This window comes from Mus musculus, chromosome 16, assembly GCF_000001635.26.
Source record: "Mus musculus strain C57BL/6J chromosome 16, GRCm38.p6 C57BL/6J".
Classification (NCBI taxonomy): Eukaryota; Metazoa; Chordata; class Mammalia; order Rodentia; family Muridae; genus Mus; species Mus musculus.
In genome coordinates, this window is record NC_000082.6 from 50,219,261 (window position 1) to 50,240,053 (window position 20,793).

Below are 20,793 nucleotides of genomic sequence, written 5' to 3' on the forward strand. Positions count from 1 at the left end.
TAGTAACCACAGAAGGAGATGGCTAGTTCTACAATTATTTTTATGCTCCACCCAGCCTTTAATCACAGAATTGGGATTTTCACAAGCCTTTCCATAATATCCTGAGAAGTCATCTCAAAGTGACCTCCTCTTTGGTTTTGGAAATTACAGTGTGCAAAAGGTTTATAGACCTTGAGAGAGCAAGATTTAAATTTTATTAGAAAAAACTATAAATGTAAATTTTCCTTAATTCATATATCTTACATACTCCCTCAAAAATCCATAAAATCAGGGGATCAATTTGATTTGACAGAAGCAGGGAGGCACTTTTGCAAGACAGTTACAAAGAACTAATCTACCAAACCCTGCTCAGAGTGTGATCCACTGTAGCCCACTTACACCTGTCCTGCATCTCACAAGTTCTTGTCCCTGGCAGGACAGACCACCCAATGATGTTTTCACAGCTGTGTGAAAAACTAGAAGACTATTTTCCTAACCATTCTTTAGGCCTTAAGAACAACCAGAAAACAACATTTTCTGTGATAGCAATACTTAGATTCTGGGTAGGCCAATTCTTCACTGTCCCTGAATGGGGCCTGAGTGGAACCCATGTCTGGTACCCAGACCATGCCCCAGGGCATGTCACAAAGGTCAGACATGAGCATCTATGCCAGGTGTTGAGAGTACTGAAAATGTCAAAACCCTTTAAAGTTTCCTTTTAAACCGGAATGCTGCCCCTGAGGAGCTTTGAGATCTCCCTCGGTAGCAGGGACAGTTTGAAGAGATTCCTCACACAGACAGTGAAAATCTGATGGTCTTGAGAACGAATACATAAACAAGGCACTTCTTCAAATTTAACAAAACAAAGTATATTGCTGGAGTATGCTAGGGAGGTTTATTTTGTTTTGGTCCATACTGACAATAAAGAACAGTGTCTGCTTCTCAGGCAAACAGAAGGTTTGCACAGCCCCAGAGCCCCTCAAAGCGCCAAAACGGTTCTGGAGAGCAGCACCATGACCATATGTAGGCTGACATGATGCACAGACAGGGACTAAGGAGAACTAAGGAGGAAGGAAAGGGGAAGGGAGGCAGGGACCAAGACAGCTTTGGACAGCTAGTCAGTGTAGCTCTCTATGGGAGATGAAGTTAGTTGAGGGGCAGCTGAGGTTCAGATACACTGAAAGAGTGAAGAGGCCACTGCTAACCTTTGCTGGTTTTAGTCGATTCTGAGGACATGTTTCCAGTCTTCTTCTTTTTTCTTGGAGTAGATACGCATTTCCGGTCAAATGTAATAGGACTATATTGAGGGAGGCTGTTGAATTTCTTTTCAAATTCTTCATCCAGCTTCGCAGAACTATTAAAAAAATTAAAAAGGCAGGGGATTATTCAATTAGTAAAAGAACAAATATTTAAACAGAAAATGATAAATGATATATTTTTAAGTGTTTCAACTTTAAAAGAGGGTCCCCTAGGAATTAGGATATTAAAAAAATCCATGCAGGGTGGGGGGAAAACCCACCTTTTCAGAAATTCTTGAGACTCAAAATAAATCCACATAAAGGTTGTGTAATCACCATTCAGGATTGAGTGGTTAACCCTGAAGGGTTGAAGTGGATTTTGAAGTTTGATTTCTCTCCACTGACATGGTTTAGTCTTGTAATGTTGAATACAAACATATACACTACTCAGACGGGTCTCATTCTAAAGATTCAAATGCATGTTCATGCATTAACAAGCTTATCAGTAATATGATATATTGAGTGTTGTAACTTTTATAAAGTAGTTACTGACTAGTGTCTGATTAAAACATACAAAGTTTAAAATATTTGAATGTTAGGAAGAATTCTAGAGTGTTGAGTCAATAAGGAACACAACCAAGAAGAAAGGAAAGCCAGCTTCCAATGAATACTGGCAAGAGAGGTGATGCCTCTAAATGAAAAACACAACTGACTGGCAAAGTTAGGGAATCCTTGGGCTGGTTTTGTCTCTACGGGCTCAGCGTAGCAATGGCAGCGTGCCTGTTGGATCCTAGGCTGGCTGTTGGCTTTTGTTCAATGAGAATTCCTAAAGAAGACACACTGCAGACAGCTGGGCGAAGCTGTGGAACTGCAGAGCTTGGTAGACAGGAAATGGAAGGACTGGGGAAGAGGAGGGAGTTTTAGATGTGTTGGGCTTCTCACGTCCGCACCCCCACACCTCACTATTCTCCTGAGACAGACTTTCAAAGACGCTTTCATTTCTCAGCAAATAGTGAAATCTCTCTTACAACTTGTTTAAGTACTAATGGAGAGAGGTTTAGAGAGGTCTGGCTGTGCAGCTGAGACTGACTTGTAACTCCCTACGGAGCCCTTGCTATGCTCCAATGCATGACCTTCATGCTTCTGCATCCAAAGAGAATGGGCATGTGCCTCGCTGCCCAGTCACTCCGTTGCTCAGTGGAATCAGCAATGAATTCTTACTTACTGCTTACTGCTTATTATTACCACTTCAGTGAGGATGTCCACACATGTATACATGTATGAAGGCTAGAGGACAACCTCAGGTACTGTTTCTCAAGAGCTGACCAGCTTGTTCTTTTGAGACAGGGACTCTTCTTACTTGGCTTGGTGCTCACTGATTAGATCTAGCTAGCCAGTGTGCCAGGGGACCCACCTGTCTCTGACTTCCTAGAGTTGGGTTTGCTATCATGCCTAGCTATTTTTTTTGATCAGTGCAAACACCTCAGCAGCTGAGCTATCTATCACCCTCTGTTGTGCTTGCTTACTTTATTACCTACTTCTGCTGGGCGGTGCCTCCTGACCTGGCTTGGTATTCAGATGACAAAGTACCAGCATTTCTAAAAAGTACATCTTATTGTCTAGCGATACCCTAGAATCAATTTTAAAAAAATAATAGAGTACAGTGCATTTGAAAGTATCATTGAACAATGACAAGTGGAAGATTTTCATATCATTAATTAAGCATAACAGAAGCAAAACTAACTTGAAGTACTACTTTTAAATATACTAGAAATTAAGCTATTAAATATATTATTTCAGCATAATATTAAAATATGTGTATTTTAAGATAATATTGAAATATCTGTACCACAAGGCTCCACCTTTACATTTTATGATGCCTGGGAGTCTTAGAATTAACAAGACTTTAAAACTCTTTATTTCCAAGGAAAAAAACATATTTTCCACAAATAGAAATGCAAATATTATGAATAAAGCAAATATAATATATCTAATGCATAAAATTTGCATACTTTTAAAAATACTTAGGGAAAATAGAGAGAATTATTTCTATTCATAATATTCTTTTCAAATTGGGTTAATGTGAAATCTCAAAGGACTTTCAAAATAGTACAAGTGAATGTGTAGCTATTTCTCTCACTAATATAAAGTACTGTCTCTACTGACTTACTACCAAAATACTTTATACTGATTGCTAGTGAGGTATTGGCATAACAGGAATCATGAAATAATAATCCTACATGATTTTATAGTGACATGTATCATTACTTCCTAGTAGTACATTCAATGTATAATGTATATCAGAATAATTTTTCTTAAATAGGAGGTTGTTTAAATATATCAAAGTTAGAAGCTGAGCAAACATTTTTAACTTATGTTGTCCAGCTATGGTTATTTTATAAAAATATGTGTCTATATTTTAAAATACCAAACACATATAATATTAAAACATAAAGTGATATAAAATGTGCAAAATATAAATACACAAATAAAATGCTTCCAAAGCTGCAGATGGTAAAATGGGTCCTCGTGATTAATGAAAAAGTATCTACAGTTATCACACTACTGCACTATGGTGGACCTGGATCCAAACTTAAAATGTGTATAGTTTCTGCCATACCTAAAGTGTAAATACTACCATTCACATGATTGGTTAAGAGTTACCCATCATCTGTTTTCAGCAGGGGACTCATATTAAGAAAAGGGCTAAGAGAAAAAGAATAAGCTGAGTTAGACTTGCAGTGAAGGTCACCTCTGCTCGCAGGCACTTACCCAAGGAAGGAGTCTTCCCTTAGTTTCTTCTTAAACTTCTTGCTCCCACTGGTCCCACTCTGATTAAATGTCCAGCTCTCTTCACTCCAACACCCTTCATGATCAGAGGAGTTTCCTTTTCCTGAGCTTCGTTTCCCTAGGAAGCCCAAGAGAAGGGGTTTTCTCAGAATACCAGGGCTGAAGGAGATCAGCTCAGGTCTTTCACAAGTAACTTCTTGGCCCCTTTACCTAATTTCCACGATGTTCTTTGCAACTATCAGTGCCCAGAGAAATTTGGGTTGGGTTACTTTTAATAAAGGAACTACAAAAAAGAATCCTACCTCTGAGGTAAGCAGTAGTGTCCATTACACCAGGCACTATGGGCATCACGATGCTGCTACTGCCTTTTCCATTTGAGAACTAGCCTAAAGCATGAGAGTCTTTTGCTGCTAGACACTGTTAATCCTAAATATCTCTAGACTCACTAAAAGACATCCCCGGAGAACTATGGACTCCCAAGCTCTCTCCACTCAGGGATTATTGAGAACCACACATTTCTTACTGGGATAGAGCCCAACAAGAAAAAGTTCCCTCTTCAGATACTTCAAAATGAAATGAATACATATAAAATACTCTACAGATGCTACCACATTCAAAATAACACTTCAGTTGTGGTTTTGATTACCTCACAAAAGCACTAGATAGGATATTTGCTTTTGGAGCCTACAGGTAAGGATTCTGCCAAATTTATTTGTGTCATGCAGGAAATTTCATCAGTTGAAATACTCGGGCTAAAAGCAACATTCAACACTGACCCTTCAAAATGAAAGCAGCCCACAACAAAGAAACAAAAATGTAGTTACCTGGCATTTCTCTATGATGGCTACCTACAAACCCTCCCTTAAGTGCTTGGAAGCTCACAGGTAAAGTGAGATGGATGAGACACATGAATGATTCACACAAGGTATTAGTTTGATATTCAACTGATCATGATGAGTTCTTTCAAGGGAAGACTCTGCTAGGCCTTGCTGTCCTTTCAGGTTTGCAGAAGTCACTTACCTCTGTCAACATTAGCTCGGAGAGAGGTGAGCATGCCCTCGGACACCAGGGTTTTATAAAGAGCACCTTTGCAAGACCTCTCAGATTTCCTGGAGCCACAGGTCTCCGTTTTTCTGTGACAATCACTATCCTCAGGCTTAGCCTGTCCTGGTAGGCTAGGTGGCAGTGCATCCTCGGTAGGGGTCAAGGGTTCTGCTTTTATGCCCTCTGGCACCTCCCCAGGAACACTCTTGCTGGCAGAAATGCTAAGGAAATCTGGAGGTCGAGACTCTTTGGTGATGTCTGAGCACTTCTCCTTGGAAACTTTCTTCTCCTTGGATTTCACTTTTTTCTTTGGTGGCTTGGCATCCAAAATGCCTCCCTTGCCACTTGAGGAGGGGCGGACTTTCTTTCTTGGGGTTTCTCCGAGTTTGTCAACACCCCAGTCTCCTTTTGCCACAGCTTCGATGGTGTACATGACACTCTCGATGTCAGATTCTGAAGACTGCCTCTTCTTGCACGTCTTCTTGGGTGTGGATTTGTCATTTCCGTGTCGATCCAGTTTGTTTTTCTTCTTTTTCTTCTTTATCTTCTCTGGTTTGTTTAGCGTGGTTGGGTCCTCAATGATCATAATTCCGTGAGGATGGCACATGTGGTCCTTTCTACTGGGGACACCACTAATTATTATCTTGCTACTGGCAGAGTAAGAAAAATCAGGGAAGTGACTGTATTTCTGATCATCCTCTGGCTCCTTCCTAATTTCTTTGGGGTCTTCCACTTTGATAGCCATGACATTATCCATCTGTAGCTGTTCGATGTCTCTTAAGTCCTTAGACTCTCTCACGTTGCCCTTAGCTGACTTCCCAAATTCTGCTTCCTTCTGGAACGAAGTTTCAGTGGTTTTCTCCACTTCTGTGCCTCTCTCTTCCTTCCCCTTTTCTATTTCCTCAATTCTTCCTCCATCTGACTCTTTTGATTTTATTAGTTTTGTGTCTTCCATTTTCACCCCCTCTGATGCCAGACACATCTAAATAGTTGAAACATAAGTGAGAGGGAATTAGCAAACAGTCTCATTATTTTATCATTGAAATTAGTTTTAACTTTTTAAAATATATCGTTTAAAAATTCCAAATGTTACAATTAGTTCATTTCTTCAGAATTAATTTCATTGAAGCACAGGTAAACATTTTGAATCATATCCTAGCATCACCAGATACTTTTCTTAGGAAAATGAGATTTGCTAGAGGATGGATTCTAAAGCTTAGAGATAAATTTGGCTCTTAGTTTTTACTTATCTAGCACAGAATTTTACTTCTTATTGCCCCCAGACGTTTATAAAACATACATCCTATCCTGGAGGATTTTTATAAGGCTAAGTGAGATGATGTCCTTGTGTCAGTATGTAATAATCTTCATACTCTGTTCTGATATTTGGCCCAACACTCCAGAGAAAAAAGGAAAAATAGAAGTAACTTCCACTGATGCGCGTGAAGTCAGAAATGTTATAATGATTCATTAAACAAAGGTTTCAATTGGTTCAAAGGTTTCAAACCTATAATTGTGAATACATATTATAGGTTTCCAGATGCTGACATACAGCTCTAAAACCACAGAAGATCTGAAAACATCTGAGTTTGATCTTGTTTGGTGATAAATCTAATCTCATTTGAGCTTGACTATCGATTCTGAGTGAAAGCAATTGAAACTACTTATGTCTTAAAAAGTTGATCATACTTACTTGTGACTGTATTTTTGCTACCAGAATACTTATGCATTTGAATATGTACAGGACACATTACATACAACAAGATATATTTACTACACATGTACATTTTTATAGAATTTGAAATTTTCTGAATGCCAAAAATACATCTGCTATAGATTTGGTAAACTCTGAAACTTCTTCATCCCTAAATAACACATATGGGACATTTAAAAGGAAAGCTGTTTACCTTCATCTCCAGCTCTCTATTACCTCCTAACACCAGGGAAGTGAAATTACAGCTTATTGTAAACTATTTTCTATACTTCAGCATCCACTCATAAACACTTAACTGTAAACTCTCAAATGCCAGGCCCCAAGAGGACGACTAAAGATATAAAACAAGCAGGCCCAGGTTTCTCTTTGAGGAATTTACTAAGAGGTCAATGTTGCTGTTTTGTCAAGGGCAGCACAGGTCAAAGCAGTGTAACATATGTAGTTTACTGTGCATTAGCACACAGAAGGGAAGGGCACTGGAGTTTGATGAATCAGCATAAAATCAGCATAGGTGCAGGAAACTCATCTGTTTTACAGAACCATCATCTTCACAAATGGCAAATTTTTAGGACTGTTCACTTAATCTTGAATGGGTAATACACTGGATTAAATATCAGATGCCCCTTGTCTCATTTTTTCCCCTACCTTAGTACTTTTAATGCATCACAAACCTTTCTGGAAGAATTGTTACATTTAGGCTAGGAAGGAATTGGAGGTGCTGGGGAGGCAGAAACTGCCACGCCACAACAAGGAAGAAGAAGGAAGAAGGAAGAAAGAAGAGGGAAGAAAGAAGATGGAAGAAGGAAGATGTAGTGTAGGAAGAGGAGGAGGAGGAGGAGAAATAACAACAACAATAACAATAACAAATAAGCAACAACATGACAAGAGTGTCCAGGGCTTCAGATAATCTACAGGGAAGGATGTTTAATAATTGCCTTTCTCATATAAGTTAGCTTTTAAAACTCAGCAAAAACCATGACACTGGGCACTACCCTTTATTGTACTGAACCAGAAACACACTTGAAGCACACACTATGCCAATGCTACAAGACTAACATAATTATTTTTCCTTTTATGTTTTACTCTGAGAAATTTTTGAAATAATTTTCCTTTTCAACTACTCTAGCCCTAGTTATATATAAAGTATCCCATGTGGGCTCAAATACTAGTTCTAGAAGTAGGTCAGGATGACATTCTCAAGATAAATGTTATGTTTCTTAGCCATTGTCACTTGGTTGCCTTTCATAGGTCATGTCAAGGACTTTCTCATCTAGACACGAACTTTTGCGGTGCTAATCCAACAGTTTGCATCTGCAGCACAGATTCAACTTAGCAAACCTAATAGTACTTCGAAAACTATTCTATGTTTAATATATTTCAAAATGATTCTCCTTATCACTTTGATAGGATTCTAAGCTAGGAATGAGATAGAACACATATAGCTATTCACTCTGGGGACATATTCTGGGAAATAGCATAATATTTCTCATGTAGGTAATTACACCAAGCACTGCTTATGCTTTACTCCCCTGTTTCAGGCTCTTAGAAGCTGCCACCACCCTCCCCAAAGAGAGTGTGTTATTCCCAAATTATAAGAAAAACAATTATATTGCTGGAGGTAAAAATATAAAAGTAAAACAAATTCTTCTATTAAAAAACCACAATTCACAAATGTGTTCACTAAGCAAAACCCAAATCTGACCCAGAGTTGGGAGTCACTGGGATAGCCTGATAGAACCTTCTTTCCAATATAAAGGTTCATGATACATAGTCTTCTTAAGAGTTAATTAACGTTTGCACAAAGACAGGCAGCATATTACTGTGTGAGTGGGCAGGTTTGCTTGAGAACTTCAGCACTGAGCAAAAAAAGATCACCCTATTTGTCATAGTTCCTAAAGTAAGAATAGACTTTATTGAATAAAAAATGAGTTCATGGGGCTGGAGAGATGGCTCAGAGGTTAAGAGCACTGACTGTTCTTCCAAAGGTTCTGAGTTCAATTCTCAGCAACCACATGGTGGCTCACAACCATCTGTAATAACATCTGATGCCCTCTTCTGGTATGCTTAAAAACAGTTACAGTGTACTCATATAAATATAATAAATAAATCTTTAAAAAAAAGGAGTTCATAACCAAATACCAGAACCTAAGTAAAGTTACACAGTAAGTGTATTTAACTCATTGGAGCTAAAACAGGCTGAGAAGTAGGCAAAAGTGCAACCTTCCTTAGGGTACTATGGACTAAAAAATTATGAGTTCCATAATGATTGGGGAGTGCAGATATTTCAGTGTAGTAATATTCTTCTTAAATGATACCTTTTAGTCTTTTTGTACTATACCATGTAAGATCCACAACTCTCATTAGGAATACTAGGTAGTTTTTAATGGTCCCCAGAGATGAAATCTTTCAGTTTTCTTAAATGTATCATACTTTGTTTCCTGTGGTCACTTAAATGCCCAGATTTGTTTTATCCACATAATATGCTAGGGAGTTTGGTCTCTTCAATTCGACATTTTTATAATTTATGTCATGTACCTAGTCCCTAGATGAGTGACTTCCCATTTCTCTTTATAAAACTTAACTTATCAAAGTTTGAATCGTCTTCCAGCTTTGTGTCAGCCACACATTTGATAATAGTGTTTTTCATGGCTTTGCCTAAGCCTTTGGGACAGTGATAACTACACTGCCTTCTGATGAACTTCTAGACTCTGTTTTATTCTGAACATTAATAAACCTCAGCCATCTAAGGATGTGTCATAATCCCATCTCCTGTTCTGTTTAGAAGGCTGTCAAAAGTCTTGTTGAACCCTGGACACTGTGTGCTGCATACCAACAATATCAACAACTTTCTTTCAGCTTTAAGAAGAGGCGTAAACCTCAATAGCCATAGCAAATAGAAAATGAAGCTGGCCAATGCCCTAGTTAGTTTAACTGGCTGTGCAGAAACAATTCTTGGACTATCTAGCAGAGTGACTCCCACACAGGGAGCTTGTTAAAAACAGCTCATGGAAATTATAGCAACTAAACAGGAAATGGCAAGGAAACTCAGAGGTGAGCAGCAACAGGAAGCTAACTTAAAAGCAGAGAGGATAAAGGATGATCCTGAAACCCAATGGCCAGGTTGCTAGTGTAAGACTGAAACATGAAGGGCCTCACAGGGGGCAGCTGGTTCCTGGAGGGATGGATGTGGCTTAGCTGACAGATAGCTCTTCCCTAGCTCCCTGTGCTGAGTGTTTCTTCTCTTCTTCCCCAGGCTCCCATCAGTGTCTCTCAGTAGCTCAACACAGGTGGAAGCTGAGCTCTGCAGTGAGTGGCATGTCAGAGAATGGAGCAGGACCACTCTGGGACAAGCACCTGGGACCACAGGAGTTGTCGGGGAGATTATTAATTTCCAATTTCCACCTCTTTCCTACACGTTCCAGTGTTAGAACACTTTTAAATGTTTCGATGAAATAATAGACTACATTAAGAAATTATGCATAGTCTCTGAAAGTCAGAGTGATTTTTCCCTATTTGTTATGAGCTATTTCCACAACTTGTCAAAGGTTACCAAAACTGAGACAAATCTCATTTGCAAGGTCTTGCCATAGCCTACAGTGGGATTTTTCTGTACAGGAAAGCCAAATTAATATCCCACCATCACGTTGCTCTGGTTCTGAGTTACTCACTAGCCTTTCTTCACATGCATATTCCAGTTTGAACATCATCTTTCTTCCTCCCATTTCACAATAGTGCAAAACAATAATTATGTAGTTTGATTTTTTCCTGGATATTTCGGATAGCTTTGCCTCCTCTAATTTAAACTAGCCAATTTCATTTTATTTTTCATTAGTTACAAAAAAATTTAAAAAACAGCCTAGGTTTTTTTTCCCTGCCATTTTTTGCATTCATTGCTCATGATGATTTTCACACTATATTTTAGAGTACTTCTTAAATGTGGATATAATTCTTTTCTATTTTTTCCTTCATTACTTCATTACTTGCTACAAATATATTCATAGGTTGTCTGTCATAAAAAATTGAACTTTACTCTATTTTTTTTACACATATGTGCATGTTTGTACACCGAGGGAGGAAGAGAGGAGCAGAAGTGTGATCTGCAGAGGCAGAAACAAACCAGAACGTAACAAAACGGTGCAGAGGGAGGACAGCGGGGCTGACTGTCACCAGTATTTGTGTCTCATCTCATCCTAGGCTGATTTGCTGGTTTAGTTTCTGAATGTTTTGAAAGACAGTTTTCCTTACGTGTAAAAGATATATACGACTCTACTGTAACCTTAGCTACAAAATTTCCCTTTTAAGTACTTAAGTTTCCTGGCCGTTATATAAGACTCAACTACATTACCTGCTGTTTTTTTAATATTTATTCTCTCACCATCCTAGGTATTTCCATTTGACAAAAACAGAACCCGGGGTCAGTTATAGATGTAATAACTCTTTGAAGATATATGTACCCTTGAGGCCAAGAAACTTCTATAGTGAGGAGTAGTTTCAAGGTACTGATGCTGGGGACAGACTGCAGGATTGCAGATGGACTTTGCCACTGACTGGTTACGCTGATATAGAGGGAACTCTGTTGTGTAAGATTATTCACAGGTTTCCCTAAATTACTCCGTGCCTCATATTCCCTATCTATAACATGTGGGTGTTAATATTTCTTGCCTAAGGAATGTGCAGACCTCAAAATGGCACCTGGAACAGAGTGAGAATATTATATTGTGGTAACACACCTCTGGAGTCTTATGTCACATAGAACAATATGCTAGAATGATGATGCTTCTATTACTTCAAGTAATGACAGTCATATCAGTACCACAAGCCATAGCCTTTGATCGGCTAACTGCTTTGCTTTCATTTTTAAATTTAGGGTTTAGTAATTCTTTAGGGGCAGAAAAATAAAAACAAACCTTACACAGAAATTTGGGTTCAGGAAAATCTCAATCTGGTTTAACATCAGAAAACTCTAAAAAAAAAATGTAACTATGATCAGCTGTGTAGCAGTTTCCTCTGCGCTTGAAACCTTTCATACTGTAAAAAATCTTCTTAAGACAGAAAAAGGGCTGCAAGAGTCACTGGCAGACAAGTCAGGCTGCAAAGACACAGAGACCAGCAGAGCTGCCTACAAGGGTTTAGACCAAGTGAGGAATTAGAGAGAAGATTCTCCGTGATGAGCTGCCTGCAGGCTGTGGAGCGGCCTTCAGGTTTCCACCTGTGTTGGAGTGGGCTTTGTGATGTAGCTATCATCTGAGTCATTTATGCTCCTGTGAGGAGCTCCTCCTTCATATCCCCTAAGTAACCCCAATAGAACTCATTGGTTTACTAAGTGGGCTGTGGTGGTAGCCACACTTTGGTCTGCTGTTAGCTTGCCATCTGGGGTGAGTAAACGTGTGTTGTATCTCCCCAGGAAAAGTCTTATCATAGAACATTAGTTTAACTTAAAAAGAATTATTTACCTTTACTTTATTTGTATGTCTGCATGTGTGTCTGTGTACCATATGGGTACTTAGTGCTCTCAAAGTCCAGAAAAGAGTGATGGATGCCCTGGAACTGGAATTACAGATGGCTGTGAGTCACCAACCATAGGGGTGCAGGGAACTGAACCCAGGTCCTCACAGGAGTCCCTTGGCTCTTAGCTGCGGAGCTTTCTCTCCAGTGCCCAGCTTTCCTTTTGCATATTAGTATGTCTACTTACATCTACTTTGAGTGTATGCGCCCACAATCCAATGGAGCTTAGGAATGTTCATGCAAACTACATTATACACACATATGCAAGGACATGCATGCAGGCAGTCACACAACAAGCATAAAAGAACATAAAGCAATGTGGGCTCAAAGCAACAGAACTGCATTGTGGGAAATACAGACTTAATGACGAATATTAGTCAAGATGCCCTGTGATAGAGAAATGGTTGTGAATCAGGCCTTGAAATCGTGCCTGACATGGTAAATGACGATCTCTCCTTCTATTATGAATTTAAATTGAACACCTTCCTTTAAAGTAAGAGTAAAAAATCATCAGGGCACCTTCCACTGATGAAATTCCCAGGGCAGCATTCAAAGAAGGTAAAATGTTAATGTTTTAAGTCAAAGATGGACATAAATATTTGATACTTATTGTCAGTTCCCTTAGGCCCTACTCTATTTTTCAACAGCTATAACTCAGTGGGCATAGAACACATGCTGTTTGCCTTGGTATTCTTCTCCAAGAATATGCTCATGTCTTTGAAAAGGTTTACAGAGGTTTTCAATAGATAATTGTGTTAAATTGAATGCTCATTAGTCCTTAGGTAATTCATGAGTCTTCAGTGCATTTTCATCCAAACTAGGGAAAAGTTATTTTATGGGTCTTTAAAAACAATGTTAATTCTCACCTCCAGGCCCTGATCAACAATCACAGTGTTCTTAGTTATACCTCCCAAGTGTATGAGTGGACATAAACACAAATATTTCAAAGCTCCCTCTGCCAACAGCATCCACATTGTGGTCCCTGACTTCTGTACAGACAGAAAGACCTGAAAGAGGAGTGCTGGAGATAATGAAGCTCCCTCCGCAAAGGAAAGAATGAGCTGAAATACTGAGGCTGATCCTCACAGACAACGGATTGGACCAACGCACAAGTTATCATCATCTTCAAAATGTTAAGAAAAACTATCAATACTTAAGGGGCTAAACTATGCAGTGAAGAGACAGTATTTCATATTCCTGGTTCAGGAAAACCTCTTTTCTTTTCAGTCCAGGTAAGAGCACATTTTAGGCTTGGGGTCTGTGGTGGAATTGTAAGTGAATAATAAACATATGCGACACCACATTTTTATCTCTGAATCAGAGGTATGATAAATGCATTTCTTTTAACAAACATGAAGATGGTGATCCAGTTCTTGTCCTGCATTAAAAGACAATGAAATGGAGAGTGAAAACTAATAAATCCTTATGAGTAACAGCACAGCAGCAGTCTTGTGGATCATAAGCCTCAGCAAGCAGGATTAAGATAGGCTGCATCACTCTACATCACTCCTAGACTCTGCCTTTTACTGTCGACTATCAGGAATCAGCTACATTAAAAACAAGGTGGCATGCAAACAAACACACTGATATTCATCAGTTTTAATTTTAAAAACTCTGCTTTTTAGTACAAAACAAATGTTTTGCAGCCAAGGTATATTTATAATCATTTTGTACTGGCTTATTATCTGCCAAAAAACGGTGTAGCTATAACCCTAAGATGGCAGTTAATAGTATTTTCCTAAGATGTGCATTTCTTCTCTAATTAAAACCAGAATGCTTTATACCACACAGTCAGTCGAGAGTTCCTGAGAACAACAATAGCACTCTTAAGAAAATCAGACTCTCTACCATGAGGATAAATAGTCACAGAACAGTGGTCTGTATATCTCTGAGCTCTGAGATCTGAGCATGTTGAGCAGTTTTATCTTTGGTTGGCTGAAAACCTTGCGCCAACTTAAACATTTTCCTCACTGACTATTTTCTTGGACACTGTGGATTCTGGATGGGCAGGAGTTCTTGTGGTGCCATATGGCCATCTGATATTGTCCCTCAAGTTGTTAATGACAGTTATTAAAAACATTTCTGTATTTCAGCTCCCTCCAAAATACACTGATGTGTGTAATTTGGAGTGAGAAGAAAAGTTTTAGGAGGTGTTTAAATAACCGGAGACTCAAATCAAAAGATAAACACACATGTGCTAATTAAACAGTTCCCTTGTAAAACTTAGAATTAGACACTGGGATCTGCAGCTGTATGTCCTGGGTTAGAGGTGGGTGGCAGGGAAGGCAGTATACACCACATCACTTATATACAGTCCCACTTCAGTCAAGCATCCCTAATCATCAGCAGTAGTGGGAAGTGTTAGGATTGCAGGGAGAGCAGTAGAGCAGCTAAGCAAGATTATTCATGGGGTGCCCTGTTTTCAAAATTGTTTATAAATCCTGCCATTTTAATGTACAATTTTATAAATGACTTTTTACAGAAGCTATAGTAAATGTATCTTTACCCACCTTTAACGTGATCATGCATCATTATAGCAATTAAGAATATAAGAAAAATTAAAATCCTAAAGCTTTTGAGAAAACCTATGTCCTTATTTAATAAATATGGTTAATAACAACTTTTCTGATTTTTTTGAAATCTCCAGACCCATAGCTTTTCTATGATCTATCTGGTTTACGTGTGGAAATACAACATCCTGGTTTTTCAGCTTCTGACAGAAATTAACAGGTTGATGAGATGAGATGAAGAAGAATATACTAGTGTGCTGCTCTGAATTCCTTTCTTCTCGTTTAATGTCATCTTCATGCAACTGAAGAGCACTCCCCTTTAGGGCAAGACTTGTATACCAATAATTGCCAATAAGCCTCACATATCTACAGAAACATATACATACAGAGAGTAGTATGTAATGCGCCAGCTTTTCAAAGGTGCAAGATTTTCTAAAAAGAAAATCTAAGCTCCATTTTTGACAACACCCCTGAACATGTTATTTCAGCCAGCCATACGTATATAGGTAGAAGTCTCCACAAAGACTTCAAAGTGTGCACATCTCTATAACAAGCATCTAAGACAGTGTTTTATAGTTGTCTTAGGCATGACTGAAAAGCCTATCTAGGAGATAGATACAGCCCAGGAAAGAAAGAATATCTGTATTCCTACCTAGACTTTGATAGTTACTATCCAAATGAACTTAAGCAAGCTACCAGGCAAACTTACTCAACATTCTTTGGTTTCCTAATATGAAAAACAAATGATAATAGTTCCTGCCTCAGCACATAGTTGTGAGAATTAAATTAATGCATACAAGGGTCTCAAAACAGTGCTTAACACACAGTAGATAATAAATGGCACTCCTTACTACCTTGAGTTAAAAATTTTCACTAGAAGAAATGATTCTGCCATTTTAACAAACACTTAAAATATTTCATAAAAAAACTAGAAGAAATAACAGCAGTGATTTTAGACGTAGGCTCAGACCCTTTCAGTTTCTTAGAAACCAACACTTTATACAAAGTATTCCCTTACTTCTGATCTTAGGTGATTTACAGGTTTTAGTTCTCATTCTACTAAAGATGTGCAGAGAGGTCTATAGGTAACTTCAGCAGCCCCATTATTACTGGCATGACAGAAACCCGCAAACATTCTTGTCTGTTAGAATTAGTGACTACACTGTTCTGCTGGTGCTACAGATATTTAATCCTAGAATTGAAATGCAGATAAAGCTATCTCTGATTCTCTTCACAGCATCCTCAGAACGGCAGCAACTCTCCTACCCAACTGTCATCCCAGGGAGGATGCCGCACTGTTCTGTAGATGATTAGCCTAATTAATCTCAAAATGACTGGAAACAATGCATTTCAGCACTTGCCGGCATAAGAAAATGATTAACTGAACAGTATGAACCTTGTAGAGGCTTGAACAAAGAGCATTGTGTTGCTCTCAATTTCCTGATCTCAGCAGAAAGCTCCCTTCCTGGCTGGATAGTTCCCTTTAAATTCCATGGAACAAGGCTGAGGATTTCCAGGTCACTTTCAGACAGTAAAAGCTACACATTGAGATGCTGGATAGATAGTTCAAGGACTTCAACTTGATTGCCAGCACCTATGCAAAAACTAGGCGCAGTGGCACCTGGAATCCCAGACAGTAAAAGCTACACATTGAGATGCTGGATAGATAGTTCAAGGACTTCAACTTGATTGCCAGCACCTATGCAAAAAACTAGGCGCAGTGGCACCTGGAATCCCAGAGCTGGGAAGGTGAGAGCACATGGAACTTTAAGCAGAGAGCTGCTGGCCCTCCTGAGAAACCCTGTCTCAGAAAACAAAGAGGACTGTGCTTGAAGAAGAATAAACTCAGGTTGTTCTCTGGCTGCCACAGACATGTGTTCACATGTGTATGTGTTCACACACAAACGTGCCCACCCTCACGTACCAAAATATCTACATACTAAAATGTCAAATCACATGTTCCAGTCAGAACCTTCACCTGGGGAGGAGGTCCTTTGAAAACCAAAACTGACATTGCAGGAGAATCTAAGTTTCTGCCTCCTGCTAACAACATCCTACCGAATTTAGTTTTGGCTGCTGAGGTAGGTAGAGAACATGGCAATAAAAACAAATATAAAATGTTTTTGCTCCTACTTCATAGAAATTGTACTCCTCTCCTCCCCCTTCTCCCCCTCCCCCTCCTCTCATAATCATCATTGAGTCTGTGTGTGTAAAACTTGAGGGAGCAGGGATTCTTTTTCAACTATGTGTGTTTGGGGGGTGGATTTCAAGTTATAAAGCTTGAAAGGTACCTTGTCTTAGTTAGGGTTTGTATTGCTGTAAAGAGATGCCATGACCAAGGCTACTCTTATAAAGGAAAACATTTAAATGCGGCTAGTTTGTTAGTTCATTATCATCATGGAGAGAAGGGTGGCATGTGGGCAGACATAGTACTGGAGACAGAGCTGAGAGTCCCTCATCTGGGTCCACAGGAAGCAAGAATGAACTGAGCCACTAGGCCTGGCTTGAGCTTTGGAGAGTACCCCCTAGTGACACATTTCCTCCAGCAAGGCCACACCTCCTAATAGTGCCATTTTTTGGACCAAGCATTCAAACACATGAGTCTACGGAGGCCATTCCTATTCACAGCACCACATACCTCTACCCAGGTCTAAGATTGTATTCCTTGTAAGCATTAACCCTAACTTTGGGAGATATGCCCACTCACTTCTTTTTCCATCCATTTCTCTAGCCCACCCAAGGAATACAGAAGGGGCAGTGCTTAGCTTTGAGCCTTGTTTCTCGTGGCAGAGAAAAGAACCTGTTGAGGTTTGCGCATGGAACAGTTTCAGGAGGTTTCAAAATGCTTAGAAGGTAGGGTCTGGCTGGAGGTAGAGGGTTGTTGGAGGATAGGCCGTTATAACCTAGCCTTACTTCTCACTCAGAAAGGAGACAGGCTGATTATCTCCCTTACCTAGCCACCATACCTTCTCTGCTCTTTCAAGACAAAATAAGGCCCCCTTCCTTAAGTTGCTTCTCAAGTATTCAAGTGATTCAAGTTACATACACTGATGAACTTATCCTTTCTTTATTCACTGCTTGATGATACATCTCAAGGACTTTCTTAAGGGATTCTCAAGCAGGATGATATTTAAAATATCGAAAAGATAGGCTGTCAGTGATCAGAAGGGACATGGCCTCAAGGCTGGAATAGGGTTCTATAGGATCAGGAAGAGAAGTTGACTAGTTTTGTTTTAAACCAATAGTCATGAATATTTTGATCAAGACAGCTGTAGAGGTACAATCCAGGTGACTGTCACGCCTGCCTTTCCCATTACTTGAGAGTGTCTTGAGCAAAGGCAGCTCCATCGTATTTTCTCCGATGAGGCTGCCCCAGGTCTGCCATCTGCCAATCCCTCCCCATTAGTGTGTAGTGGCCTCCTGTTTGATCAAACTAATCTATTTTCTATTTATTTACTTTACCCTTGGGAAATACATAGCGTTCCAATGTCAAAACTAAGAATAGAGAAAGCTACTCCAAGTCGCCCTGCTGCCAGTTCCCTCGTTCTGTTTACGCTTGGTCAGAGAAGTAAAGGATGTCACACTGCATTTACATCTAGAGCATTTCTTGTTTCTCACCAAACCACAAGCATATACTGCTTGCATATCTGTCCTTAAATCTTTAACGGTAGAGCTGACTTCACTCTTCCTGATAGAGTGGGGCAAGAAATGGAGAATAGTTCTATCTTCAGGAGGAAGAAAAGTCAAGGTGCTCCACACATCACCTGCTAGGATGACTGGGAGCCGCGGTGGTGATGAGAAGCCTGTCAAGTTATAGGACATAGTGAGAGAGAAGAGTCCAGACTAAATTGGAACTAATGTCTTGATGTTTTTCCCTATGGAATGTGTAAGGCCCAAGTATGGCTCTATATTTACTTTTAAGAGGTACCAGAAATGATTATAGATTATCTGACGAAGAAAAGAAAAACCACTGCGAATTACAAATGGGATAAAAATGAAAGAAAGCATCAGTCTCCTGGCGATCACCAGCACTGTTGGTTTACCCAGTGTGCATTTGACGCTTACGTAGGAACTGGAGTGTTTATGGCAGCAGATTCATTTGACACAAATCATAATAAAGATCTTGGCAAATGATTTCCCAGCAACCCAGTTTCATCAGAAGCACATATTTTTACTCAAATGTTGCCGGGTTGATTTTCTGTAACTGAAATAGCCTTATTTCAGTAATTTCACCCCTTTAAATTATGATACCAGCATCCAAGCATCTGTTAAACCATAGCATCTGTTTCATATTTGGGATGCATCCCTACAAATTACAGGAATACTTTTTTTTTTAATGAGCTCTGATTTAATAAGAAATCCTTTTTATGACTGAAAGAGAATGACAAAGAAGATCCCCTCTTTTAGCATTCTGCCCAGCAAAGCATCTCAAAGGTTCAGGTTACTATCAAAAACAGCTTAATAAAGATAAATGTTATGTGTAAAGTTAGTTTGTTTTATATTTCGTGCTGTTTAATACTTCATCGTTTACATATGTGTGTGCACACAGAGAAATACTATAACCAGAAAAAGCAGATGGACCATATATTCATATTATTGAAGAAAAATGGTCATCTCAAGTTGTTTTGACTATCTTGAGTCTGAAAAAAATCAATAACCTCACAGTGTCTCTCCTGAGATATGTTTACAAGGTTAAACACAGATGCACTCACATCTGAAGATCTTAGCATACTCCTGAAGTTCCTTTTAGAACGAGTCCCTGCTGTCTTAAGAGTTTCCCTCAGTGTTTCTAGTCTTCACAGTCCTCCAGTTGGGTCTGAATTTGTATTACCCAAGATTCATGTTAATCTGGCATCCAATACTGTCACGCGCTCTGGTCGAGTTAGCTTAAGCGGAGAGGCTTAAAAGTCACTCATGAGGCAAAGAGCTTCAAGGAAGCTCTCTTTTTAAAGTCTGGCGTTTTTTCTAACCCATACATTAATTTTCTATTTTTGCATTAGTCTAGTGTATAGATCTACGTGCTCTCTTTTAGTATTTTTCTATTATAAGTGTCTTTTAAGATTAAATTTTAACATAGCTAAAGCCTTTTGCCAGTGTTCTAAAAGTCCTAAAACGTCCTTGAACAAGACCATGAGCTTAAAATTCAGTAAGAATGTTACTAATCAAAATAGCCTCTGGTACTATACTATCACTTTAAATAAAAGTTAGGTCACTCTCTTACATAAAAATTTACCATCACTAAGGAAAAAGGAAGTTTCAGACCAAAAGAAAAACCAAAATAGATACTTAGAACTATAGCAAAGTTATACCCATACACACGTATTTACAATGGCCTAAGAAAAGGGTGGACTATACAATAGACTAAAATAGGAATTATGGCAAGGGCACGAAGCCCTTGACCCTGGCTTCTAAGATTAAGTAAATCTTAGGTAGAGCCCTTTTTGATCCTAGTTGTTATCAATAAATTCTATCCCAGGTGGTTTTCGTTAGACCTCTTGTGTTTACATTCCTCTGTTTTATATAAAAATCTAGTAACTTCTTTGTACCGTGTGGGTATGTCACCCAACTTCTTTATTGTCTTCTACATAAAAAGTCTGATGCTCGACTTGACATTACATTCAGATTCTACACAACCTCTCCTGTGTACATCTGTCCGTCAATTCATCCTACGCTTTGTCCACCCGCGACTAAAGACCCGTTCCACACAGACAAAGGGGCCCAAAGGGTCTGCGGCACAATACAATGTATTAGTTTGTTCTAGTGTTTGTATCTGCTACTGTTTCAGGGTCTTCTATTCCTAACTAGAACTTGGCTTAGCTTTAAAAGCTCAATATAAAGATGCCAACTTAAAGATTTCAAACACTCAGATTTATTCATTTAATGTATATGAGTACATTGTTGCTGTCTTCAGACACACCAGAAGAGGGCATTGGATTCCATTACAGGTGGTTGTGAGCCACCATGTGGTTGCTGGGAATTCAGGACCTCTGGAAGAGCAGTCAGTGCTCTTAAC

The 20,793-nt window shown here is 39.1% G+C and overlaps 1 protein-coding gene across 28 annotated transcripts in view; it reads right to left on the reverse strand.

Moving 5' to 3' along the window:
- Bbx (bobby sox HMG box containing) overlaps positions 1 to 20,793 on the reverse strand; it is a 240,623-nt gene that overhangs the window by 27,417 nt on the left and 192,413 nt on the right. For all 28 annotated transcript variants that reach the window (NM_001347240.1, NM_027444.3, XM_006522549.4 and 25 more), the window contains 3 exons: positions 5,028 to 6,033; positions 3,990 to 4,125; positions 1,185 to 1,333 (listed from right to left, as the gene is read on the reverse strand). In NM_001347240.1, coding sequence (NP_001334169.1) covers positions 1,185 to 1,333; positions 3,990 to 4,125; positions 5,028 to 6,033 — 1,291 coding nt within the window. The remainder of the gene's footprint in view (positions 1 to 1,184; positions 1,334 to 3,989; positions 4,126 to 5,027; positions 6,034 to 20,793) is intronic.